The sequence below is a fragment of the Coenobita brevimanus genome, chromosome 6, assembly GCF_032717465.1.
Source record: "Coenobita brevimanus isolate Jiangsu-jjx chromosome 6, ASM3271746v2, whole genome shotgun sequence".
Taxonomy (NCBI): domain Eukaryota; kingdom Metazoa; phylum Arthropoda; class Malacostraca; order Decapoda; family Coenobitidae; genus Coenobita; species Coenobita brevimanus.
The window spans coordinates 57,443,039-57,470,354 of record NC_136959.1 but is presented as its reverse complement, the minus strand read 5'-3'; the positions used below and the strand labels follow the sequence as shown (position 1 = coordinate 57,470,354).

At 45.7% G+C, this 27,316-nt stretch overlaps 1 protein-coding gene across 1 annotated transcript; it reads right to left on the bottom strand.

The window, feature by feature from the left end:
* Nucleotides 1-299: 299 nt before the first annotated feature.
* Nucleotides 300-26,664, bottom strand: LOC145401312 (serine hydrolase-like protein). Its single transcript, XM_080273641.1, has 3 exons — nt 26,596-26,664; nt 8,038-8,146; nt 300-1,243 (listed from the first exon to the last, which is right to left on the bottom strand). The coding sequence occupies exons 1-3, from the start codon at nt 26,662-26,664 to the stop codon at nt 300-302; spliced, it is 1,122 nt and encodes a 373-aa protein (XP_080129767.1).
* Nucleotides 26,665-27,316: the final 652 nt, after the last annotated feature.

Genomic DNA, 27,316 nt, shown 5'->3' with positions numbered 1-27,316 from the left:
AACTAAGACAAACACAACACCAAAGGTGTAATGAACTTATGGAACGACCCCATTGAGGCTGTTGCTTATCTGCGGTCAACAGGTCTGCTCGGTCAGGCAGACTGAGGTTAAGCAATAACAACAATAAACAACATCAACATGTTACCATCTATTCTCAAAATATTATACAGTATTTAATACTTTATAAAAAAAAATTCTCTCTCTCTCTCTCTCTCTCTCTCTCTCTCTCTCTCTCTCCTTGACCAGCAATAAGGCTTGACACCGCCGCAGTAATCAACATAATTAACAGTGTTGTATTATCACAGCTTTGACTGTAATTCTGGTGTCAAAGTGTTCTTAACTTTCCTTATGAAGTTGGATAGGGCCGGTGCCACTCGGTGAGGGTGTGTCAAGTGTACGTGGTGAGGCCCCTCCACTAACTCCATGTCAAACCACGCAGCATTTTCACGGTATACGTTTATCACATAATCCAAATTAACGCGTGGGCTATATATTCCATGTGTGGCACGAATGGTTAACACTGGGCACTTGATGGAAGACACAGCAATGAGCCAGTTGTGTGACGAGAAGAAAGAGTAGAATTTGGCACGAGCTTTTGGGTCATGTGTCCATATGTAGCCACCCTCAACCTGCCGAGCTGACCTAGGTAAAAGGATATTGGCTGCGTCTTTATCGATTGCAGCCATCCTACCAATACCCTCACGAGCAGCTACTAAGCGTTCAATGGCCTCATGTTCCTTGTACACTGTTGTCCGCCCTCCTTCATACCCGTCTGCTTTTATCAGTGTTAATGCATCCGTACGCCAGTCAAGTGGCGTACCTTCACGTAGAGATGGTGTGAGACTGTCGAGACTGATGAGGGCAATGACATGTTCTGGGAAGACCGCCGAGAAATACACAGATACGATGGAGCCCATACTGTGGCTCAGCAGGATGAACTTCTTCCACCCATAATTAGACACAGCTCTTCTAAGATTAATGGCATACAAGAGGGGAGTGTACATCGCCCCAGGTGGCAAATGGTCCGAGTATCCATGGCCGGGTAGATCCAGTACCAGTATCTCCAGGCCAACAGGAAGTAATGGTACCAGGGTGTCGAAGGTGTTGGAGTTGTCCAGCCACCCGTGCACCCCCACCACCCTCAGCGAAGCCTCTGTGCCTTCGACCCCAGTGATGCATGTCTTGCCCGTCAGCCGCCCCCACCCCACGTCTACCAATACCTCACGCCACGTTACCTCCATCACTTGAAGCAGAGAAAAGACAAGTAAGATATTCTGCCTTAATGATATAAAAGAATTATATACACATACTGTACACTCCTAGTAAACCGGGGACATAGAACAAAATAGCATTTACCTCCTCTGTCTGAAGCACAGAGGAAGTAAGTCAGAATCTTTCCTAATCACACAAAAGAATACACACACACACACACACACACACACACACACACACACACACACACACACACACACACACCACACACACAACACACACACAACACACACACACACACACACACACACACACACACACACACACACACACACACACACACACTCTAGTTTCCCGGGATAAGGAAATAATGTTAGCAAAGTAATAGTACCCAGACACCAACATCATGTACTCTACATCATATTATAAACTGTACTTTTATAACCGTTTCCTCATTCACCTACCGATTCTTCATGACTAAGCATCTCTACCTACTAACTGCCTTTCGAAAAAATAGTAACAACTTTGTCAGCAGAAGAGACTCTGCAGCCGTTCCTCCTTAGCGATTTATTTTGTATATTACACTCCATTATTCTCTTTAATATATATATATATATATATATATATATATATATATATATATATATATATATATATATATATATATATATATATTACGCAATTTACACCAAAAATAGACGAGAGAATATAAGCTTAATAGACAAGATAAAACGATGAGAAATTTTCCGACGAGAACACCACAGCTGTTCCTCATCTCAGTACAGGTGAGCCTTACCGTACATTATAGGGGCCATATTGTAGGAGGTATATGAGGCTTCGCAGCGTCTCCTCCTTAGCAATTTATTTTGCACATTAAACCTTAATGTACCCATGCATGTTATATGCATCGTTTTAATGTCGACACAGTTTGCATCAGTAACATGCATCAGAATACTGAGGTGTCATATACAGAATATGAGGATAGATTTTAAACAAAGTTGTCACTCCGACTGGGGTACTATTATCACTGGACTAAAAGCCGTCCCATATTACGACCATAGGTAAAAACTGTACACTTGAAGGCTACTTCTGATGTGGGCCTGTTATGAATATGCAGGAAAAGTTTATCTCACAAACATTTCTTGACCTTCCCTACTCTTGCCAATGAAGATAAAGAGGGTGGATGAAACGGTGGAACAGACATAAAGGTATTACATATTCTTACATACTTTCCATGCCATATCTGAAAATGAGTGCCAACACATTTCAGTGGGAGAGACGAGGGTGGGGTTCCCTTTCCCTCTCACCCTCCAACTCACTTTCATACTCCCATACACTCCCTAGTCAGTTTCTTACGCTCCATTCGCTGCACATGGCCATATTATATCAGGGTACAACAAATAACAATAACAATATAAGTGACTACATTATCATCATCATCATCATGACCTTTTTCTCATACATAAGGACCCGTCGCCTTGCAGATACTGTACATTATCAGTGCACCATGATGATACGATTGGTGATTCAAACGAATCGTCCTTAAGAGGGTTAAATATACTTCGCTATTAATTATATGTAATGGGTCATGTACATACCTAAGTAATGGCATAATTATGTCTCAGGGAAAAAAAAAAAAAGGATTTTCTTCATATATATATATATATATATATATATATATATATATATTCATATGATTGTTAAAGGGAAGACAGCCAAGAATTATTTTAACTATGTAATTTAATTTTGACCTCCTGGGGGTAGGGGGGTTTTTCAAGAATACTCCCCCAGTATCCCTGCTTGTCGTAAAAGGCGACTAAAAGGGTTGGCGGAGGGTTAGTGCCCCTCCCCGGAAAACAACTAACTAAAAAAACAAACAAGAAGCCTCGGACAAGGACTGACCAAACGATGACGACCCAGGACCGGACAAAGGACTTGGTAATGGGTACATGGAATGTAAGAGGAGCGAATGATGAGGTGAAAGAGATTGTCCAGGTGCTTGAGGGTAGTGGATGTATGTGGAATAACGGAAACAAAATGGAGAGGAGAAAGTGTGAGAGAATGGGAGTGTGGATGGGGTATATGTGCAGGAGTAGGTGAGAATGAGAGGGCAAAGGAAGGAGTATGTATAGTTGTGAGTAAAAGATGGAAGAAGAGCATAAGACAGTATGGATCAGTTGGGTCAAGGATTGTGTGGGTCAAGTTGAAAGTTGGAATACAAATGTGGGCGATTGTGTGTGTGTATGCGCCAACGCAAGATCGTGCTAGAAGAGTGAGAGAAGAGTTCTGGACAAATGTAGAAGTGTGCATGGAAAAGTTTGGAAGGAATGAGAGAGTGTTTTTGATCGGTGATATGAATGGTAAAGTTGGGAATGCGAAGGTGGATGGAATAGTTGGAGAGTTGGGTGTGCCTGCTGAGATAGATGAGAATGGGAGTGCGTTAGTGGACACTTGTGCTGGGAGGGGGTTGGTGATAGCCAATACCCTCTTCAGGCATAAAATGATCCACAGGTATACAAGGCGAGTGATGAGAAGGGTGGGTGGTGAACTGAATGAAAGGAAGGCAATGACTGATTATGTGTGTGTGGATGAAAGGATGTGAAGATGTGTAATGGATGCAAGAGCTTATAGAGGTTGGGGGAGTGGACTTTCTGACCACTACTTGGTGGTGGCCAGAATTATGATTCAAGTAAGATGGAGGAATAGAAGGGAAAGACGAGAGGAAGGAGTAGTTGCAAGGAGAGTGGAAAGGTTACAAGAGGATAAGAAAAAGGCAGAGTATAAGAGAGAAGTGGAGGAACGATTGGGCAAATATGAATTGGAGCAGATGGGAGACGTGGAAGGTGTGTGTAGGATATTTACAGAGGAAATATGTGCAGCATGTGATGTGGTGTGTGGACGGAAAAGAAGACGGAGGGGGGTGCAAGGAACAGCGTGGTGGACTGAAGAGGTGAGACAGGCTGTGGCACAAAAGAAGAAAGCATACAATGAATGGATGAGAAATAGGGGCGTGGAAGAAGTTGAGAGGCGGAAGAGAGAGTTATATGTAGAAAGAAAGAGAGAGGTGAAAAGATTAATAAGAGAGAGTAAGAAGAGAGTGGATGAAAGGAATTTGAGTGTAAAGTGGAGGGACTAAGAAAATGTTCTGGAAAGAGGTGAAAAGAGTAAGACAGGGTGGAAGTGAAGTTAGCAGGGGAGTGAAAGATAAAAATGGTAGATTACTAGTGGACAAGGGAGAAAAAGTGAGCAGATGGAGAGAACACTTTAAGGAATTGTTGAACATAGAGGATGGAAGTAATGCGAGTATAAGTGGCTGGGGAATGGCTGGGAGAAGGAGGGAGGTGAGAAGACAGAAAGAAATCAGTAGGATAGAAGTTGTGGAAGCAATGAAGAAAGTTAAATCGGGGAAAGCCCCAGGAATTGATGGAGTGTGTGGTGAAATGCTGAAGCATGGGGGAGAGATAGTAGTAGAATGGATGTGGAAGATGTGCTGATTGGCCTGGGAGGAGGGTAGAGTCCCGGAGGATTGGAAGTCAGGTATAATTATCCCCTTGTACAAAGGAAAAAGGGAAAAAGAAGTGTGTGGTAATCATAGGGGCATTTGTCTTCTTAGTATAATAGGAAAAGTGTATGGTAGGATACTTGTTGACAGAGTTAGAGAAAGAACAGAGGAATTAGTTGGAGAAGAACAGGGAGGCTTTAGGAGGGGAAGAGGTTGTGTAGATCAGATATTCATTCTTGGATCTTTAGTGGAAAAGTTTCTAGAGAAGGGAAAGAAGTTGTATGCGGCTTTCATGGATTTGGGGAAAGCATATGACACGGTGGATAGACAAGGATTATGGGAAGTGTTAAGAATATATGGAGTAGATGGAAAGTTGTTGAATGCTGTGAAAAGTATGTATGATGGTGCAAAGGCTGCAGTGCGTGTGGATGGTAAACTAAATGAATTTTTCTCTTTGAAAGTTGGGTTGAAACAGGGATGTGTCATGTCTCCATGGTTGTTCAATCTGTACATGGATGGGGTAATAAAAGAGGTACAAGGTAGGGTAGTGGATATTGGAGTGGCCCTGGTGAGAGAGGATAGTGTTTGGAAACTCCCTGTACTGTTGTTTGCAGATGATACTGTGTTGTTGAGTGAAGACGAAGGGGAGCTGCAAGGCTTGGTGGATGAGTTTGGGAGTGTGTGTGAGAAACGGAATCTAAAAGTGAATGTAGGGAAGCGTAAAGTGATGGTCTTTGAGAGCGGTGAAGTCAGTGAATGTACAGCGAGGCTGGATGGTGAGGAATTGGAAAATGTGAGTACGTTTAAGTACTTGGGTAGTGTGATGAGTAAGGATGGAGGTTTGGAGGGTGAAGTGCTTGAAAGGGTACAGCAGGGAAGAAAGGTTGCTGGTTCTTTGAAAGCAGTGATAAGAAACAGGGAAGTGAGCATGGAAGTGAAAAAGTTACTACATGACAGTATTGTGATACCAACTCTAACGTATGGAAGAGAAGCTTGAACGTTGTTGGAAGGACACAAGTCAAGAGTGAGAGCAGTGGAAATGAGTTATTTAAGAGGAGCCTGTGGAGTCACATGGAGAGACAGGCTGAAGAATAATGAGGATATAAAGGAGCGTTGTGGTGTAGATGTGGATGTGATAGGAAGCGTTATGAGGAACACACTGAGGTGGTTTGGCCATGTGGAGAGGATGGAGGGTGAAAGACTGACGAAGAGAGTGTATGTGAGTGAGGTGGAGGGGAAGAGGGAAGGGGAGGCCAAGGATGAGATGGAGGGATGGGGTGGAGAGGTATATGAGAGAGGGGGATGTGAGTTGGGAGCAGGGCAGTGAAATGGCGAGGGACAGTGCGACTTGGAGGCGATTTGTTTGTGGCCACCCCAAACGGGATTGAGGCGTCTGGCAATAGATAGATAGGCAGATCCGTGGGGAATTGCTTGATGTCGCCGATGCGTTTGGGGGAGGAGTGGACGGCTAGAAGGCGCCTTACTGAGTTGATTTCTTTATCCAGGTCTCCCGTTGGTTCATGTATTATGAAGTGTTCTTTAATGAAACCAGGGAGGATCCTGAGGAGTTTGTGGAATATGCGTTGTTCCCGGGTTTTTGCGTCTGTGCCTGGGTACGCAGCGGTGACGAGCTGCCTAGCCTGGATGAAGGTGTCATCGAGGCTTCCGTTGTATGTGAGGGCGTCTAGTTGCGATAAGGCTACAACTGTGCCCAGAGATGGCGTCTCTGCCTGTTTCACAATTCGTTTGAATTGATCCCATTTTAGTCTCGGGACGATTCTCGGAGTGACATTGGCGATTATTTTACCCAGGTTAGGTAATGTGACTGCTATCTTTTCTCTGTCAGAGTCGAACCCTATGTCTAAGAGGGGTTTAACCATATCCAAATACACATCAATGTCACACTGGTCCGGGTTACTTGAGAGGAGCATGTGGAGTGACGTGGAGGGACAGGTTGATGATTGAAGAAGTGAAGGAGCGTTGTGGGGTGGATGTGGATGTGGTTGAGAAGATTAGGAGAAATACACTGAGGTGGTTTGGACATGTGGAGAGAATGAAAAACTGACTAAGAGGGTGTATGTAGGTGAGGTGGAGGGAGGGAGAGAGAGGGATAGACCGAGGATGAGGTGGAGGGATGGAGTTGAGAGGTATATGAGGGAGGGGGGGTGAGCTGGGGGGAGGGTAGTCAAATGGTGGGTGACAGAGTGACTTGGAGGCGTTTTGTCTGCGGCCACCCTTTGCGGGATTAGGGCGTCGGGCTATAGATAGATAGATAGAATGCGAGGTTTGGCTGCCATTGTGCAAGTTTCCCTTTATCATTCCTCCGTGCTTTATTCGGATCCAGAACCACCGCTTGCCACCAGTGTTATGCTGAGTGTTTTTAGGTCGACTTCTCGTCCTCAAAGCACTAGCGACTGAGTGGGGTCCTCTTTCCGGACCGGAAGTAAAGCACCCACAAAGGAACAGGACATAAAAACCAGGCAGTATACCTTAACACGTCTATTGCCTTAATTCTGCACCGTTACAATATAACACAGTGATATTTGAGATACAGGAGACAGGGACACAGAGTTAGACTTTGACACCACAAGGTACAGTTACACTTAATACACAATATAATGCATGTACACTAATGTCCTGAATTATATATGTGGATACCCGTATTTCACTCTAAGGCAGAATATATACTTAGTTGGAAACAAGGGGAGTAAACAAGATTAAGAGTCCGTGGGGGAAATACTACTATAAATAAGACACGGTGCAGATCGCGACACTGGACGCAGTCACTTAGTCGCGGTGGCACTTACACACAGGCTTTTGATTCACCCGCGCACCCTAGTCTCCATTCACAGTCGCTGAAAGTTCTTTTACTTGGGGACTCACGCAGTTACTCTAAGTTCTCTTACTGGGGGTTCAAGTCATTTTCTGTTCTGCCGGGTATTGAGTTCTTTTAGACTAATAGTAACTGTCACTGGTTTTACACTGGTCTTTACTCGGTCACTGTTCACTGTTCTTTCCCCTGGTTTGTTCTCGGTACAAGGGGCGTCACTTATTTACCAGTGTTTCCTGGGTGGAGTGCACTCTGTCATATGGGCGTGAGGAGGGGGCCCTAGGGGGACTCTGCCTGCAAGGGGCAACACACTACCCGCAGGGGAGTCACTGCCCGGGTCCTGGTCGTCGGTGAGGTGGAGGGAGGCCCTCCTATCTGGGGGCCTCGACCTGAGAGGAGGCCCTCGTATTGGAGCCTCTTTGGTGGGGTGCAGGGAGGCCCTTCTGTCTGGGGGCCTCGACCCGAGAGGTGGCCCTTGGGACTGGGGCCAAACAGCTGGAGGAGGCGGACCTGTCGTCTACGGCTCCGGGGGGTGACGGAGCCTGGGTTACCCTCGTCTGGAGTCTGCTGGTCATGCCTGGGGGTCCTGGGGTTGTGGTCGCCTGTTGGGAGAGGCGCCGACAGGGTTGGGCTGTGGGACAGTCTCCGTCTGGTGTCTGGAAGGAACAGAGATTTCCCAGGCTTGGGAGGTAGGTCCGGTTTCGGGCCTTGCCACCACTCTGGCGACACCTCCGGGGCAACACCCCCGGATGGTGACGAAGGGCTCCCACAGGGGGAAGAGGTAGAAGAAGGATTCATGGAGTCCATGTCCTCTCCGGTACGTGGAGAGGGAAGCACAGAGGCAACTCTCTCTCCGGTGTATACTAAAGCTGTGGCTAAGGGTCCTCTTACCCTGGTGCACACTTCTGGCTGTAGTCTTGGGCCTCCTGCCCTTGGAGTGGCTAAGGGTCCTCTCACCCTGGTGCACACTTCTGGCCGTAGCCTTGGGCTTCCTGCCCTTGGAGTGGCTAAGGGCCCCCTCACCCTGGTGCACACTTCTGGCCATAGCCTTGGGCCTCCTCCCCTTGGAGTGGCTAAGGGCCCCCTCGCCCTGGTGCACACTTCTGGCCGTAGCCTTGGGCCTCCTGCCCTTGAGGTTGTAACAATGGCCGTCGACACGGTGTTACCTGGGACTGAAGCTTGTTCAGTACACCCCAATTCTGGCGATGGTTGTCCCGCCCGCAAGGTCGTTGGCTTTTTCCGGTCACCTGGTGTTGGGGTAGTTGCGGGGAAAAGGGACTCAGGACAGTAGTGTCCCGGTGACCCTCTTGACCTGGGTCACTAGCCCCACCGTTGTGTCCTCCTGAGGTGGTAGTGTGGTAGCGGCCCGGTGGTGGGGTGGGGGGTGGCGGGGTGGGTGGTCCGGCGGCGGGTATTTTAAGAACAATGAATCAGAAGTGATTTTTTTCCATCTTAATATGAAATATACAAAGTACGGTCTCCCTCTGCATGAGACGTCATGTGCACTGAGCTCTATAAAATGGAGAGGCTTTCTCATGGCTAACACAGCGTAACTGATGTAGCCGCCGCCAGGGCGGCACTGGTGTAGCGGCAGCTATGTTAGTAGTTACACCTCGCCTGATGCCCACGGTTTTTGAACTGAGGTGTTCGTTGGGTTTTTGAAAGCAGCCGATGTTTCCGTAATATATAGTGCCATGGTCAGTTGTGCAGTTTCTGGATGCAAAAATGGATGCAGGAATTCATCAGAGAGAGATGGCACTACACTTCACAAGAAATAGGCCTATATTTTGTTGCTAATTCTATAAGAATATTGCCCTCTGAGGTGGGGCGGGAAGATTCTTCCCCGGTATCCCGGCATGAATGAGGCCACTAAAACGGGCCCATTTATTTCCAGTCTTTCTTTCCATGTCCTCTTCTCTTCTGTTCACACTCTCTTGTAGATATTTCAATGTTTCTTCCGGCCTTTATCAATCTAGACATTCGGTTTCATGACATGGATAGTGCCACAGAGGGTAAGCTTTGCACTGCAGCAACCTATGGCATTGTTTTATATTCACTGACTAGGCTGCGTTTCAACAGGCCTTAGCGCCCCAGAGCGGTTCGGGAGTAGTGGGGGTAGCAGTGAAACCACCAAATACTTGGAGCGCGAATTTGCTTTTACACTAGATATTCTTCTTTCAGAATACTTAGCAGTTATGTATATTTGATCATTACTAACAACAGTATTAATGTTACATGAATATTTGTCAGCAAAATATATTAGTAAATGCATATTGCCGAGATACTTTGGAAATATTTAAGCCGTAATGAAGATCCATAACAAATCCTGCCTTCGCCACAGCTGCTTCCTCCGATTTTGAAGACGAAATGAACCCAGCAGTGCAAGACTACAGTGGAACAAGATGACTTTGGAAGATATGATCATTGTGCAGAGGTGAGGAGGTACTTCATGGAAGTATGATTTTTGAGGGAATGAATGAAAACAAACCCTCAGTCCGTACTCTTTAGATCCGCATAACCTTTACTTTCATTAAGCCGAAAATCAATACTTAATTGAAATGAAGAGGGTATTGTAACAAATCTTTTCATTTATTACATGTTAGTATTCAAAATCCGTTCACTCTCCCAAATTACACAGGATAATACCCTGGCATTAAGAGTTCTGTTATCCTTTACAAGACTGTGATCTAAACCCTTTACGGCTGTCAGATGTCGCCAGAGAGACCCACCTAATCAAATAGTTCCAACCGCGACGGAGGCCGCGACAACCCCTCCTTCACCCCCCACACTTTCGCTCTCGAAAGAGCAGTCACGTTCCGTGGCGCTCCAGCTGTTGAAACGCATGACTCACCATCGAAAAGCTATACAGCACTAGGGCTGGTGTCTCCCTCTGTCAAATGCTGTGGAAAGCCAAGGCTTCCCGAATGGGGGGAGGGAGGCGGACGGGTAACCTCAGAATCCAAATACTGCAGTGGGTCTTTCTTCATCCATTTTTCAAGCTGGTTCTTGAACTGACTGACCGACTCACTGGCTAACACAGTTTCTGGTGGTCTGTTCCACTTTTCAACAACCCTCTGGCTAAAAGCTCTTTTCCTCACAAAGCTCCTGCAGAGATTCTTCTGGAACTTAAAAGAATGTCCTCTCGTCCTTTCCTCGCTGCTCCGTTCAAAGAAGTGTTCCTCTTCCAGTTTATCCACATTTTTCACTATCCTGAATGTCGGCAGCAAACTAGCCCTCCTCCTCCTAAATTTCAGTGATGGGAGCCAGAGTTCTTTCAGTCCCTACTCATTGACTAAATGTACCCGATATAATTCGTTGAACTAGGCAGAAAAAAAATCATAATCCATATATGTTTTTGTAATTAAGCAAAAAGTCTCTCTATTAATAATCACTGTAAAATGCCCGCCGCCGGACCACCCACCCCGCCACCCCCCACCCCACCACCGGGCCACCGCCACACCACCACCCCAGGAAGACGCAACGGGGGGCTAGCGACCCAGGTCAAGAGGGTCACCCATCCACTAGTGACCTGTGCCCCTCTTCCCCGCCACCAGGTGACCAAAGATAGGCAACGACCTTGCAGGCGGAACAACCATCGTCAGCAGTGGGGTGGGACTGAACAGGTTTCAGTCCCAAGTAACGTTTTGGCAACGGCCATAGTTACCCCCTCAAGGGCAGGAGGCCGAGCAGTGTGCACAGAGGTGTCAGTGCCCTCAGCCACTTCCAGGGAAAGAGTCCCTCTAGTGAGCACGGAGGTGTCAGTGCCCTCAGCCACGTCCAGGGCAGGAGGCCCAGTAGTGAGCACAGAGGTGTCAGTGCCCTCAGCCACTTCCAGGGAAAGAATCCCTCTAGTGAGCACAGAGGTGTCAGTGCCCTCAGCCACGTCCAGGGCAGGAGGCCCTTTAGTGTGCCACGAGGTGTCCATGCCCTCAGCCACTTTCAGGGTAAGAGGCCCTTTAGTGTGTACAGAGGCGTCAGTACCCTCAGCCACGTCCAGGGCAGGAGGCCCTTTAGTGCGCCACGAGGTGTTAGTACCCTCAGCCACTCCAAGGGCAGGAGGCCCTAGCAGACAGCTAAAAGTGGGTCCCAGGGTAAAAAGACCTGGAGCCACGGCTGTGACAGACTCAGGAGAGAGAGTCGCCTCTGTGCTTCCCTCCCTGTATGTAGGAGAGGACACGGTCTCCGTGTCTACTCAACCTGCCGCGTTCCCCTGTGGGAACTGCTCGACACCACCCGGGAGTGTTGCCCCGGAGGTGTCACCAGAGTGGAGGCAAAGTCAGAGACTGGACCTGCCTCCCACTCCTGGGAAATCTCTGTCCTTCACAGGCACCAGCAGGAGACGAGGCCGCAGTCCAACCCTGACGGCGTGTCTCCTGGCATACGACCACACCCCCAGGACCCCCAGGCGAGCCCAGCAGACTACAGGCGAGGGCAACCCCGACTCTCTCACCCCGCGGAGCCGCCGACGTCAGGCCCGCCTCCTCCAGCTGTTTGGCCCCAGTCCCGAGGGCCACCTCTCAGGTCGAGGCCCCCAGACAGGAGGGCCTCCCTGCACCCCACCGACGAGACCCCGAGGTAAGGGTCTCCCTTCAGGTCGAGGCCCCCAGACAGGAGGGCCTCCCTGCAACTCACCGACGGCCCGGACCCGGGCAGTGACTCCCCTGCGGGTAGTGTGTTGCCCGATACAGATAGAGTCCCCCTGAGGTCCTCCCCCTCGAACAGTGACAGAGTGAAACAACCCAGGAAAGACGGGTAAATAAGTGACGCCCCTTATACCGAAAATAAGCCAGGGGAAGAGGAACAGTGAACAGTGACAGAGTGTGATCCATATAAAACCAGTGACTATTGTTATTAACCCAACAGAATTACATACCCAGTAGAGTAGAAAATATGTAATAATAAGTAGAGTAATATCACCTGCCCAAAATAAAAGAACTTCCCGTAATTGCGAATGACGATCAGGGTGCGCGGGAGAACCAAAAGCCTGCGTAACGTGTCGCCGCGACTAGGTAACTGTGTCGAGTGTCGCGATCCGAACTCTGTCTTCGTTATAGTAATATTCCTCCCACGGACTCTTAACCTTGTGTATTCCCCTTGTTATCGAGTGTATATATATTTTGGGTTTAAATGAAAGACGGATATCTACATATATATAACTAAAGACATTGGTATACATGCATAATATCGTGTGTTAAGTGCAACTGTATTTTGTGCTATCAAAGCCTAACTCTGTGTCCCTGTATCCTGTATCTCAAATATCACTCTGTATCATATTGTAACGGTTTTAGAATTAAGGCAATAGATGTGTTAAGGTATACTGCCTAGTTTTTATGTCCTGTTCCTTTGTTGTTGCTTTACTTCCGGTCCGGAAAGAGGACCCCGCTCAGTCGATAGTGTTTTTAGGACGAGGAGTCGACCTAAAAACACTCAGCATAACACACTGCTTAGTGGAAATGAAGTATTTGAATTTGACTTTAAGTGTCGGTGTTTCAATATGGCCGCCAAAATCACACGCCTGCGGCAGAGGTAACCTCTCCCATTGATAGCCTCTCCATATTATAGAGCTCGGTGGTTAAGGGATAGCTGACATCACAGCAAGTAAGTGATCGGTTGCCACGAGTAGTTTTTTCGTCAACTCTAAAGCCCCCCCTATATATATATATATATATATATATATATATATATATATATATATATATATATATATATATATAAATAAAAGTTCAAACACATAGTAGTTTAAACGCACAGGACGTAGTTCCCCTACCACAAAAATATATGAAGTCACAGTTCAACGTTCAATTTTTTACTGTTAACTTTTCATTTTGCATCATTCGCTAGATGAGGTACAGTTCACTGTACAATATTAAACCTCAGTTCTATAGGAAATGAACTGCGGTTCCAGAAACTCCCGACAATAGCTTTCAAGGATGCAAGTTGTGGCATCCCGTTGTGAAGAAATTACCTATACATTCCACATTACACTTCACAAGTGCCAGTGCGATGCACATAAGACTACAAGACATGCTAGTAAACTTAATTCTTTACTTTAAGATAATAAAATCAGTAGAGGAACTTACTAAGTATCTCAGTGGAGATGTGAAGGAGCGGAGAGAGTGAAAAAACGTGTGATCACGTTGCTGTTGCCAGCACCACTCCCGTTCCCGATACCACAATCCTCAGCAGGAGGGGGGTTAGGCCGCAACACGCGCGAGAATCAAAGGGCGAGATTATTTTATCAGTGCCGCGTCATCTATCTGAGAAGGCAAACTTATCAGCCCACTTCATCATACTACCTTGAGGTGAAAATGTATCCTAACTAAGAAGCAATACAGGGTTTCTGGTCGTTAAGTCTGTCGCTGTAATACATACACGTAGTACGGGAGGTCCTAACTTTTCACATAACTGATCGCTGAATTGTGTGCGTTAAGCTGAATTTATTTGTCCAACCGTACTTTTGCAGACCCTGAATACCACACACCAATATGAACCCCACCCCTTTAAACATTTTGTCAGTCTCGTCTTGCACCTGTAGCAGAAACCAATGCACTTCAACAAACATTTATTCTCGTTACTATTCTCACTGTCAACACAGCCTCACCCAGTACAGTAGCTACTCGTATTTCATATACTGTACACAGTTTTGTACTTCCAGCAATCTTTCATTTTTCATGGTACCGGTACTGTATTATCAATATCATCGTACACCTACTCAATAGCTATCATTTCTGTATGAATACAGGGATGTAACGTGGAAAATACAAACAAAACAAATTCAGTGTTTTTCTTCTGCATTAAAAAAAATGCTAGGGAACAATCGTCACAATGAAGCGCACACACACACACACACACACACACACACACATTGTAATTCTTGCTGTTCACAGTGACGCTCCGGCTCTTATTACAGGAGCTAGGTCGCGTCTATATTATGCGCTTTCACGTCACCTTGTGTAGCATCGTCATTTTCCATATTCCTATGGAAGGCATTACAAAATCCCATATTTCTCTCTCTCTCTCTCTCTCTCTCTCTCTCTCTCTGTCCTTGCCTAATTGTTCTTACCTAACTGTATCTTTACAGGAATGAGTCGACCTCGTACTGTCCCGTTTTGAACCATTTTATCACTATATCTATCTATCTCCAGACGCTTTAATTCCGTAAGGGGTGGCCACAAACAAATCGCCTTCATGCCGCCCTGTCCCCCGCCATTTCATTGCCCTGCTCCCAGCTCACACACCCCTCCCTCATATACCTCTCCACTCCATCCCTCCATATCATCTCTGGCCTCCCCCTCCCTCTCCCCCCTCCTCCTCACTCACACATACTCTCCTCGTCAGTCTCTCGCTCTCCATCCTCTCCATATGCCCAAACCACCTAAGTGTGTTTCTCCTAACGCTTTCTATAACATTCACATCCACACCACAACGCTCCTTCACTTCCTCATTTGTCAGTCTGTCTTTCCATGTGATTCCACAGGCTTCTCTCAAATAACTCATTTCCACTGCTCTCATTCTTGACTTCTGTCCCTCCAACAAGGTCCAAGCTTCACTTCCATACGTTAGAGTTGGTATCACAATACTGTCATGCAGTAGCTTTTTCACTTCCATGCTCACTTCCCTGTTTCTTATCACTGCTTTCAAGGAACCAACAAACTTTCTTCCTTGTTCAACCTTATCAAGCACATCACCCTCTAAACTTTCATCCCTACTAATCACACTACCCAGGTAGGCTACTTAAACGTACTCACATTTTCCATTTCCTCCCCGTCCAGCCTCACTGTACATTCACTGACTTCACTTCTCTCGAAGACCATAACTTTACTCTTCCCTACATTCACCTTTAGATTCCATTTTTTACACACTCTTCAAAACTCATTCACCAAGCCGTGCAGCTTCACTTTGTCTTCATTTAACAATGCAGTATCATCTGCAAACAACAGTACAAGTAGTTTCCAAACACTGCCCTCTCTCACTAGGGCCGCTCCAACATCCACTGCCCTACCTTGTATCTCTTTTATAACCCCATCCATATACAGACTGAACAACCATGGAGACATGACACATCCTTGTTTCAATCCAACCTTCAGATAGAAAAATTCATTTAGTTCACTATCCACATGCACCGCAGCCTTAGCACCCTCATACATACTCTTCACGGCCTTCAACAACTTCACATCTACTCCATACATTCTTAATATTTTCCACAATCCTTGTCTATCCACCGTGTCATATGCTTTCTCTAAACCCATGAAGGCTGCATATAACTTCCTTCCCTTCTCTAGAAACGTTTCCACTAAAGATCTAAGAATGAATATCTGATCTACACAACCTCTTCCCTTCCTAAAACCTCCCTGTTCTCCTCCAACTAATTCCTCTGTTATTTCCCTAACTCTGCCAATAAGTATCTTACCATATACTTTTCCTGAGACAAATGCCCCTATGATTACCACACACTTCTTTTTCCCTTTTTCCTTTGCACAGGGTAATAATAATACCTGACTTCCAATCCTCTGGGACTCTACCTACCTCCCAGGCCAATCTGCACATCTTCCACATCCATTCTACTACTATCTCTCCCCCATGCTTCAGCATTTCACCACACACTCCATCAATTCCTGGGGCTTTTCCCATTTTAACTTTCTTCATTGGTTCCACAACTTCCATCCTACTGATTTCTTCCTCTCCTCTCATAGCCCTCCTTCTCCCAGCCATTCCCTAGCCACTTATACTTGCATTACTTTCATTCTCTTTGTTCAACAATTCCTTAAAGTGTTCTCTCCATCTGCTCACTTTTTCTCCTTTCTCCACTAGTAATATACCATTTTTATCTTTCACTCCCCAGCTAACGTCTTAGGAACCCTGTGTAACTTTCTTCACCCCTTTCCAGTGTAGTGCCCGGAAGTGATAATGAGTTGTATCTAGTTCATTTTATATGACCAAAAGTTCGGTTAAGTGAGAAAGTGTGGCCTGGGCATGGCTGTTTCCATGCGGATGTTACCAGAACATAGATTAAGTTACCTAGTTGCTGTCACTTTTTTTTCCTACTGTAATTTACTAGTATTAAGTCTCTTTATAATATAAAATCTCGAGTGGATGGGAACATGTGCCTTTGTTCACGTAATCCAGCATAATGTACGCGTGCGCAAAGTGATGTAAAGCACAATGATTATTCTTGTTTTTCGATGTAAGGGTATAGAGAGATCGGTGTTGTTGAGTAGTTATTATAACTAGAGAATGTCATTTTTTTCGGGTTCGACTGTAAAGGGACAGACATCACACTGAGTCTATCACGAGTCTATAATAATAAAAATCTTAAATTGCGTACACAGTCACCCCCCCCCCCTCTCCCCTTGCACCACGCAGTTTTGGCGTCTCGCTCACCGGCCGTAATAGGTGGCAGATGGTCGGTGCTGTCGTCATCCTCCCCCCTCCCCTCCAAGGAATTCTGTAAGTAATTTGATATTAATGATATGTTGAAGCGCGAATAGTGATATCCCACGAGTGATAATAGTGACGAAATAGAGAAACAGACTCTGGTAGAATTGAAATGTTGTCATTCCTCAGGAAGTGTAACGGTGACACCATTAGCCTTTGGAGAAGCGAGTCCTGTTCCCGTTCATCTCCCCTACATTTTTTAGCTCAATAGTGAGGTATTTCCCATATATTTGTGTACTGTACTGTATAGTATTATTTAGTAACTAGAATACGAGAATGCTAGCTTGTTCTGTCTGAGCCTCAGATAAATGTGTGATTTTTGTAGGCCAAGTATCAGGTGCACGGGGACTGTGAATTACTTATTATTGTGTTGAAATGACTTTGCAATTAAGTACTTATTAGGGCTATGTTGTGAGTAAATGTTCACGTAGTTACTTTGTGAGGCACTATGATATTGATGCGGTGATGATTTTCATGATTAGAGTTATTTATGCTTACTGTATTTGTTATAGTACTTTTTCTTCCATATTATCCCTACAATAAGTATTATTTTGAGCAGACCTACGTGTCTGTAGTGCTATGTGTTATTCTATTATTGCTTGAGATGCCGAGTGTTGTAACTCATGTTTCTTTATTATGAGACTTTCCTAATCATGTGAAGGGATTACTTGCATTGGGAAGAATAGTTATTCATTATACATATTAACTTCTAGCGGTTCCAAGTGTGGAGGTCGAAGTACCAGTGAGTGAGTCAAAGTTCAAGTCTGGAGATCAAGGTCCCAGTGCGTGAGTCAAGGTCCCAGTGTGGAAGTCAAGGTTGGGAGTGGCTTTCATCTTCTCTTCATCCCACATACCACCTCACATGCTGCACAGATTTCTTCTGTGATTATCTTGCAAACACCTTCCACGTTCCCCATGTGCTCCAATCCATATTTACCCAATCGCTCCTCCTCTTCCCTCTTATATTCTGCCTTTTTTCCATCCTCTTGTAATTTTTCCACTCTCCTTGTATGTACTACTTCCTCCTGTCCTCCTCCTCTTCTATTTCCTTATTTTATTTGGACTTTAATTCTGATCACCACCAAGAAGTGGTCAGAAAGTCCACTCCCCCAACCACTATATACTCTTGCATCCATTACACACCTCCTCATCCTTTCATCCACACACACATAATCAAAAATTGCCTTCCGTTTATTTAGTTCACCACCCACCCTTCTCATCACTCGCCATGTATACCTGTGGATCATTTTGTGCCTGAAGAGGGTATTGGCATTCCCCAACCCCCTCCCGGCACAAAGGTCTACTAAAGCAATGCCATTCTCATCTATCTCAGCAGGCACACCCCACTCACCAACTACTCCATCCACCTTCCCATTCCCCACTTTTCCATTCATATCTCCAGTAAAAAACGCTCTCTCATTCCTTTCAAACTTTTCCATGCACGCTTCCACATTTGTCAAGAACTCTTCTCTCACACTGCTAGCACGATTTTGCGTTGGTGCAAAAAAGCACACAATCGCCCACATTTGTAGTCCAACTTTCAATCTTACCCACACAATCCTTGAGCCAACTGATCCATGCCCTCTTATATTCTCCTTCCATCTGTTACTCACAACAATACACACTCCTTCTTTTGCCCTCTCATTCTCACCTACTCCTGCGCATATACCCCATCCATACTCCCATTCCCTCACACTCTCACCTCGCCATTTAGTTTCCGTTAACCCACATACATCCACTTTTTTACCCTCAAACACCTGGACAATCTCGCTTTCCCCTCATCATTTGCATCTCTTACATTCCAAGTAGCCATGCGTATCGTGTTCTTTGTTCGGTCCTTAGCCGTCACCTTTTGGTCAGTCTTGGTCCGAAGCTTCTTGTTCGTATTTTTAGTTAGTTGTTTTCCGGGGAGGGGCACTAACATTCCGCCAACCCACTTGTGTCACTTAGGGAACACGTGTTGGTTGGTTTTAAGGTTACCACCCAGCATTGTAAATGCTTTCCTGGTTCACAAGAAATCACTTGGCTTGTCACTCAGTGTAGAGATATCCTAAACACAGGGGATCACTACACGAAGTGAGTAGATGATGGGCGCCCCCACCTACCACACATGTCTTTAAATTTATTAAATGTTTTGGCACACGCTATTTCATTCGGTATTGCATTCCACTGATTAACTGCTCTATTTGGGTAACTGAATTTCCTCACGTCTTAATCACGTCTCTTTTTGTACAGTTTTCTGCAGTGTCCTCTTAATGTTGCTCCCCTATAGGTTATATACTCATTTACGTCTAATTTATCTTTTCCTGTGATACATTTATATTACATATCATGTCTCCTCTCTTCCTCCTCTCTTGTAATATGTGTGTGTGTGTGTGTGTGTGTGTCCGATTCTGGTCATAGGTTTGATTCCCTGAGGCCCAGCAGTCCTCCTATGTGCCACACACCTTCACATGACACCCTTCATATTGAATATATGCTATAGCTGTGTCTTTCAAGGCTGGTGTAACGAGATCCCGGGGCTGTTTGGTGACATGTCGGTGGGGCTTGTAGATCAAACCGTTCCCTGCTTTATTCTGGGATCGAACTCGCTTCCTGCGAATAGCAGACAAGCTCTCTGGCCCGAGAGAAGATCTAGTCAACAACCGGTGCTAAAAATGGCTGATCAATCATTTACAACAACGAACTTTTTTTTTTTTTTTTTAACACCAGTAAGCTAACGTGTATTAAATTACAGTCGCGGTGCGCGACTCTGAGGTTATCGTCATCATGCCCAGGCAACCACCATTCAAAAGGGCATCTGATTTCGTGTATGAGACGCATGTGATTCGTGAATAATATGTTCGTGTATAATATATTCGTGCATAATAACATGATTCGTGTACAATATGATACGAAATCGGACACACTTTTGAATGGTAGCTTGCCAGGGTACGAAAATGACAACCTCAGTCGTGCGCCGCGACTATAGTTGCTAAAAGGAGTTTAATGCTATGAGATGACTATTGCTTCCTAGAACATTTTTTTTTTTTTTTTAAGATTATTTGGCCAGTTCAGCTGCTGCTTTAACCTCATCAGTTTGGTGGTATATTCTTTGCTTCATTCTTGTTGTCTCCAGACGATTATATTCGAAACAAATAGACTTTTCGAACCAAGGGGTTTGACAGAGCTTTCAACGATCCCATCACTACAGAAGGTCTTCTCTAAACTGAAATATATATATATATATATATATATATATATATATATATATATATATATATATATATATATATATATTAGAGAGAGAGGAAAAAATTATAATGGACTTCGTCGGAGAGTTCTGTGGTAATCAAGTCTTCAAAAAAATTTGCCATCCCCATTAGGTTAGGTTAGGTTAGGATTCCAAAATATTTCACCATCCCCTCCTTGTTGGTGAATCAGTGTGCATCACCGCCGGTATATTCTTTCATTTGGGTGATCAGGACCAGATTCACAAGTATATTTGCCCTTAACCTGACCTAGATTTTCGTCCTTTTGAAGTTTATATCACGAAGGTCCATGAAGGAGAACGACACTGCTATTTACTTTCATTCGATACAATTTATTCCTGGGTGGTACCATAACCTAGTGTTAATTTATTGTTACAAAACAGGATCAAAGATGTCGAGATGGCAATTTTAGGCCAAGTTAGAGTAAAAGCAATATAACTCGCCGTCTTATTTGTTATTGGAGGAAGGACTAGGCGTGTTTCTTTTTCTTTTTGCAAACAAATTCACAAGACCATCTTAGCCTACACCACTCTACTCTGCCATGCCACACCATTATACCACATAGCATCACTCTACCATACTACCCTACTCTGCCATATCACCCCAATTTACCAAATACAGCACTCAACCGTACCACATCACTCCATCATATCTCATTCTACCATACCATTCCATTTCACCATACCACCACACCCTATACCATACATTCTTAATCTACCATACCACCACACCCTACCATATCTGCTTAATCCACCATATCTCCTCACTCTACCATACCACTCTACTCTATTACACCACCCCACACTACCATGCAACCCCACACCACCATATCATCCCACTCTACCGTACCACCCCACTCCATGCTATCACTCCATTCTGTCATACTCCGCTCCACCACAACACCCCACTACCATACATTCTTGCTCCACCATATCTCCTCACTCTGTTATACCATCTCACTATACCACAATCCTTATCTGCGATTCATAGTTTAGAGGGAATAATTAGTTGACGATTATCCGACCCGTTTGACTCTCCATCTTTCCGCTGTCTGCTGATGGGGGTATATGTCGCAAAACCAGTGTTGATTCCTCCCTTCTTCCCTCATTCATCTTTCCGCTGTCTGTTGATGGGGGATATGCACAAAACCTATACTGTTTCCTCCTGTCTTCCCTCACCTAGTTTGTTCACCAGATTTTTACTTTTATCTCTTAACAGATGGATATAGGGTCTCTCTCTCTCTCTCTCTCTCTCTCTCTCTCTCTCTCTCTCTCTCTCTCTCTCTCTCTCTCACACACACAGTTTGGGTGTTACATTAATGTGCAGAAGACTTAAGCAGACTATTGTATTTAATATTCAAGGAATCCTTAGGTCAAGGTAAACTACCTGATATTTGGAATAAAGCAAACATTGTTCCCTTATTTAAGAAAGGGAATGGACAGAATCCACCCAATTACCGACCAGTATCACTGACTAGTGTTGTAAGATACTAGAAAAGCTGATAAGAAAAGTTTGGGTAAACCATCTAGAAGAACACAATACGATAACTGGGAGGCAGTTCGGTTTTAGAAAGGGAAAATCATGCGTTACTAATCTATTAAGCTACTATGATAGAGTTACAGAAACTTACAGAAAAGAGAAGGATGGATGGACAGTATCTATTTAGAATTCAAGGAAGCATTTTAACAGGGTACCGCACCAAAGACTTTTATGGAAACTGTACCATCAAGGAGGTATTCAAGGCAATTTGTTCTGTTGGATGCAGGATTTTCTCAGGAAAAGGGAAATGAGAACAGTATTAAAGGGAAATTATTCATCATGGAGGGAAGTGGATAGTGCAGGAGTTCCACAGGGCTCAGTGTTGGCACCAGTTATGTTTTAGTATATATAAATGACAAAGTAACATTAGAAATGGAAGCTATCTACATATGTTTGCGGATGATGCAAAAATACAAAGGAAAATTACTACCAGATTCTTGCAAAGAGCTGCAAGAGAAATTAAATAAGCTTCATGAATGGAGCAATAAATCGCAAATGTAATTTAATGTGGACAAGTGTCATGTAATTAAGCTAGGCAAAAGTGAAAAAATGACCAGATTGGGATTATAAGTTACGAAGATCAATCCTACACATACCAGAGAGCGAGAAGTACCTTGGAGTGATTATCAATAGCAGACTATCTCCAGATGACCACGCCAGTAAGAAGGTACGTAACGTGTACAATGCTTGCTAATATGAGAATAGCATTCACATATATAAATGAAGACATGTTGAGAAAGATAATAACATCATTAATCAGACCAACCCTGGAGTATGTATCAGTAGTCCGGAATCCTCATCTCAAAAAACACATAGATAAGACTGGAAAAGTACGAAAGGCAGCTACAAGATGGGTACCAAGCTTAAGGGATCTAAGCTACGAAGACTAGAAAAACTGAATCTGCCAACACTACAAGAGAGAAGGAAAAGAGGAGACATGACAACGCTATATAAATGCATCTCAGGGAGGGGGAAAAAAGAATGTGTAACCTATGGGGATGTTAGTTATTATCACTGTAGGGGGTCTTAATTGTAAACAAACATAAAGCGAAACAACTCACCATTATAATATACGGTATGGGAATATGGCGTTTTAATCAGTACTCAGTATAAATATGTTAGGCCCAATAAATATGCTGAGTACTTAGCTGTGGTGTTGACGGTATTGATAGCCGAGAGAGATGGATAATTCTTGAAGAATGCTTAAGGCTCGTCTGTACTAGCTGGTGGCAAGGAGAAAGCTACACTCCCTGGTAGCAGGGAGAGAACTGTAGTCTCGAGCAGCTTCGTGCACGAAGTAAATGAAATGAAACTTAACATTATTGAATCATTATAACTAAATTCGTTGTTTTCTCCATGACCAGATTTATCTCTAGCGATAAATAATATTTTACCCAAATTATACAACACAGAAAACTATTTACAAAAATGTGCTGTCATGGGCGGGAATATTTAAACCCGAAATCCACGACAGGGGAAGCATCAGCAAGAGAACACTGAAAAAACTGCATAAAAAGAGAGGCGATAAAGACGTAAGGAAATTCAGTTTCCCAATGGACTACCGAATGAAATACAGTGGTGAGTGCCAAAACTGTTCACAAATTTAAAGATAATGATAACAATGGTTTAATACACGGGACAGTACGAGCTTGACTCATTTCTGTAAAGATACATAAAATACCCGCCGCCGGACCACCCACCCCACCACCCCCCACCCCACCACCGAGCCGCTACCACACCACCACCCCAGGAGGACACAACGGTGGGGCTAGTGACCCAGGTCAAGAGGGTCACCGGGACACTACTGTCCTGAGTCCTTTTTCCCCGCAACTACCTCAACACCAGGTGACCGGAAAAAGGCAACGACCTTGCGGGCGGGACAGCCATCGCCAGAATTGGGGTGGGACTGAACAAGATTCAGTCCCAAGTAACACCGTGTCGACGGCTATTGTTACCACCTCAAGGGCAGGAGGCCCAAGGACAGGAGGCCCAAAGCTATGGCCAGAAGTGTGCACCAGGGTAAGGGGACCCTCGGCTATGGCCTTAGTGTACACCGGGGAGGGTGTTGCCTCTGTGCATCCCTCTCTCGTTGTTCTATCCTACGGGAGCAACACCGCGCCGACAGCCACTGTACGTGGTGGGGAAGGAGCGGCCACTGTACGCCCTTCGGTTGCTTCTCTAAAGGAAGATCAGCTCCCAGCTACGGCCAAAGTACGTACCAGGGTAGAGAGGCCCTTGGCTACGGCCTCAGTATGTACCGGAGAGGGCGCGGCCTCTGTGCACCCCTCTCCTGCTTTTCCCTACTACGGGAGCAACACCGCGCCAATGGCCACTGTATGTGGCGGGGAAGGAGCGGCCACTGTACGCCCTTCAGTCGCTCCTCGTACGACGGGTAGGCTTACGGCCACAGCCACAGTACGTACCAGGGTAAGGCGATCCGAGGCTACGGCTTCAGTACGTACCGGAGAGGACATGGACTCCGTGTATCCTTCTCCTGCCTTTTCCCCCTGTGGGAACCGTTCATCACCATCCGGGAGTGTTGCCCCGGAGGTGTCACCAGAGTGGTGGCAAGGCCTGATACCGGACCTACCTCCTACCCCTGGGAAATCTCTGTTCCTGCCAGACACCAGACGGAGACGGTGCTGCAGCCCAACCCTGTCAGCGCCTCTCCCTATAGGCGACCGCAGTCCCAGGACCCCCAGGCCCAACCAGCAAACTCCAGACGAGGGCAACCCAGGCTCCCTCACCCCACGGAGCCAGAGGTGACAGGCCCGCCTCCTCCAGCTGTTTGGCCCCAGTCCCGAGGGCCACCTCTCAGGTCGAGGCCCCCAGACAGGAGGGCCTCCATGCACCCCACCGACGAGGCTCCAGTACGAGGGCCTCCTCTCAGGTCGAGGCCCCCAGACAGGAGGGCCTCCCTGCACCTCACCGACGACCAGGACCCGGGCAGTGACTCCCCTGCGGGCAGTGTATTGCCCTTTGCAGGCAGGGTCCCCCTAGGGCCCTCTCCTCACGCCCGTACTACAAAGTGATCTCTACCCAGGAAACACGGGTAAATAGTGACACCCCTTGTACCGAGAACAAACTCCAAGGGAAATAACAGTGAACAGTGACCGAGTGAAGATCAGTGTAAAGCCAGTGACAGTTACTATTAGTCTATGAGAACCCGATACCCGGCAGAACAGAAAATAACTTAACCCTCAGTAAGAGAACTTATAGTAATTGTGCGAGTCCCAAATAAAAGAACTTTCAGTAACTGAACGGAGACTAAGGTGCGCGGGCGAGTCAAAAGTCTGTGTATAAGTGCCGCCGCGACTAAGTGACTACATCAAGTGTCGCGATCCGCACCCTGTCCTATCTATAGTAGCATTCCCCCCCACGAACTCTTAATTTTGTTTATTCCCTTTGCTTCCAACTAAATATTTATTCTGCCTAAAGATGAAATACGGGGTATCGATACATATAGTTCATGACATTAGTGTACATGCATTATACCGTGTGTTAAGAGTGATGCGCATTGTGGTGTCAAAGGCTAACTCCGTGTCCCTGTCTCCTGTATATCAAATATCACTCTGTGTTGCATTGTAACGGTGTAGAATTAAGGCAATAGATGTGTTAAGGTATACTGCCTGGTTTTTATGTCCTGTTCCTTTGTGGGTGCTTTACTTCCGGTCCGGAAAGAGGACCCCGCTCAGTCGCTAGTGTTTTTAGGACGAGAAGTCGACCTAAAAACACTCAGCATAACAATACAATTAGGTAAGAACACACACACAGTCACCCGACCACCTGAATCTTCTTTTTAAAGTAAAAGGTGACTAAGACGCAAGGAAGTGCACTACAGTTTTCTTATGACAGCAGTGGACCAGCTTGACAGCTACACGAGGAAGTCGAGAACTGAATCTAGCTAAATCAAAATTTTCAATTGTAAACGGTTTGTGTACACCTACGCAACTGGCTCACTCCCACAGTTTGAATATTAACTCATTAGTACCCAAGGTGAGAGCAGTGGAAATGAGCTATTGAGAGGAGCATGTGGAGTTACATGGAGAGACAGACTTACAAATGACGAAGTGAAAGAGCGTTGTGGTGTGGATGTGGATGTGATACAAAGCATTAGGAGAAATACACTGAGGTGGTTTGGCCATGTGGAGAGGATGGAGAAGGAGAAATTAACAAGGAGAGTGTATATGAGTAAGGTGGAGAGGGGGAGGCCAAGGATGAGATGGAGGGATGAAGTGGAGACTGCAGAGGTATGTGAATTGTAAGAGAGTGGCGTGTGAGCTGCAAGCAGGGCAGTACCGTTCCGCTAAGTGCGCATGCTCCAAGTCCCCTTTTAGCTGTTATGCTGAAAGTATCCGCATGTTATCTCAAATATTGTCCCATTTATCAACAACATTTTATGAAATACATATGTCAACATGATAGTTGGATGTCTTATCAACCTCTAGGTAACTACAGTATAAGTCGATATATATATATATATATATATATATATATATATATATATATATATATATATATATATATATATATATATATATATGAGAGAGGGGTGTGTGAGTTGGGAGCAGGGCAGTAAAATGGCGGGGGACAGGGCGACTTGGAGGCGATTTGTTTGTGGCCACCCCAAACGGGATTGAGGCGTCTGGCAATATATATATATATATATATATATATATATATATATATATATATATATATATATATATATATATATATATATATATATATATATATATATATATAAAATGCCGGGAATAGTGACTGAGGGCAACACGACACCCCTGAGAGGAGCCTACGGAGGGGAAGACAGAACGCGACCTGACCTCAGGTGACAGGGACATAAGTCCGTCCGAGCCATGCACTCCGATGACCCGGAACTCGCCCACCGCCATCATAGCAGGAAAAGGAGACTACTGTACCTCGCCGGCGAGCTGACCCTCGACAGGATCGGGGTGGAGCTATTACTCTAGCTCCAGGCAGCACCCTAGCGATGGCCGGTAGCTGCGCCCTTCCTGAGATGGCCTGCAGCTGCTCGTCCCTTCTTCAGGAGACAGCCAGTAGCTGCTCCCGCCTTCGTCATGAGATGGCCGGTAGCCGCTCCAAAGGTGCCCTTGAGATGGCCAGTAGCCGTTCACCCCTCCTTCAGGAGACAGCCAGTAGCCGCTCCTACCTTCATCTTGAGATGGCCGGTAGCTGCTCTGAAGATACCCTTCAGATGGCCTGTAGCCCCTCACCCCTCCTTCAGGAGACGGCCAGTATCTGCTTCCCCACAAGGGCCACGGCCAGTAGTCGGGCCCCTAAAAGGCCATGGCCAGTAACCGGGCCCTATGGCAGCGGCCAGCAGCTGCTCCTCCATCAGGTGCTGCCACACCCCCACGGTGTGATATCCTTCAGGAGGAGGGTCCCAGTTCCGAGGACTTGTGGAGAGGCCCTGTGCTACCCCCAGGGTTGTACTTCACCCACCCGGCTCCAGAGGGACCCTACCTGACGGACTCTGACTGTGACAGATGCTGCAGCTCACTCCTGACAGCATCCTCGACAGCA

Bases quoted from the DNA above. Each gene is read 5' to 3' on its own strand.
- LOC145401312 (XM_080273641.1), bottom strand. From the start codon at position 26,664: ATGGCGGTGGGCGAGTTCCGGGTCATCGGAGTGCATGGCTCGGACGGA. The intron at 8,147-26,595 runs GTCAGGTCGCGT...CTCTCCCAACAG, and splicing joins TTATGTCCCTGTCACCTGAG to GCGACCACAACCCCAGGACC. The intron at 1,244-8,037 runs GTTTGGCCCCAG...CTCTGCTTCAAG, and splicing joins CAGGTCCGCCTCCTCCAGCT to TGATGGAGGTAACGTGGCGT.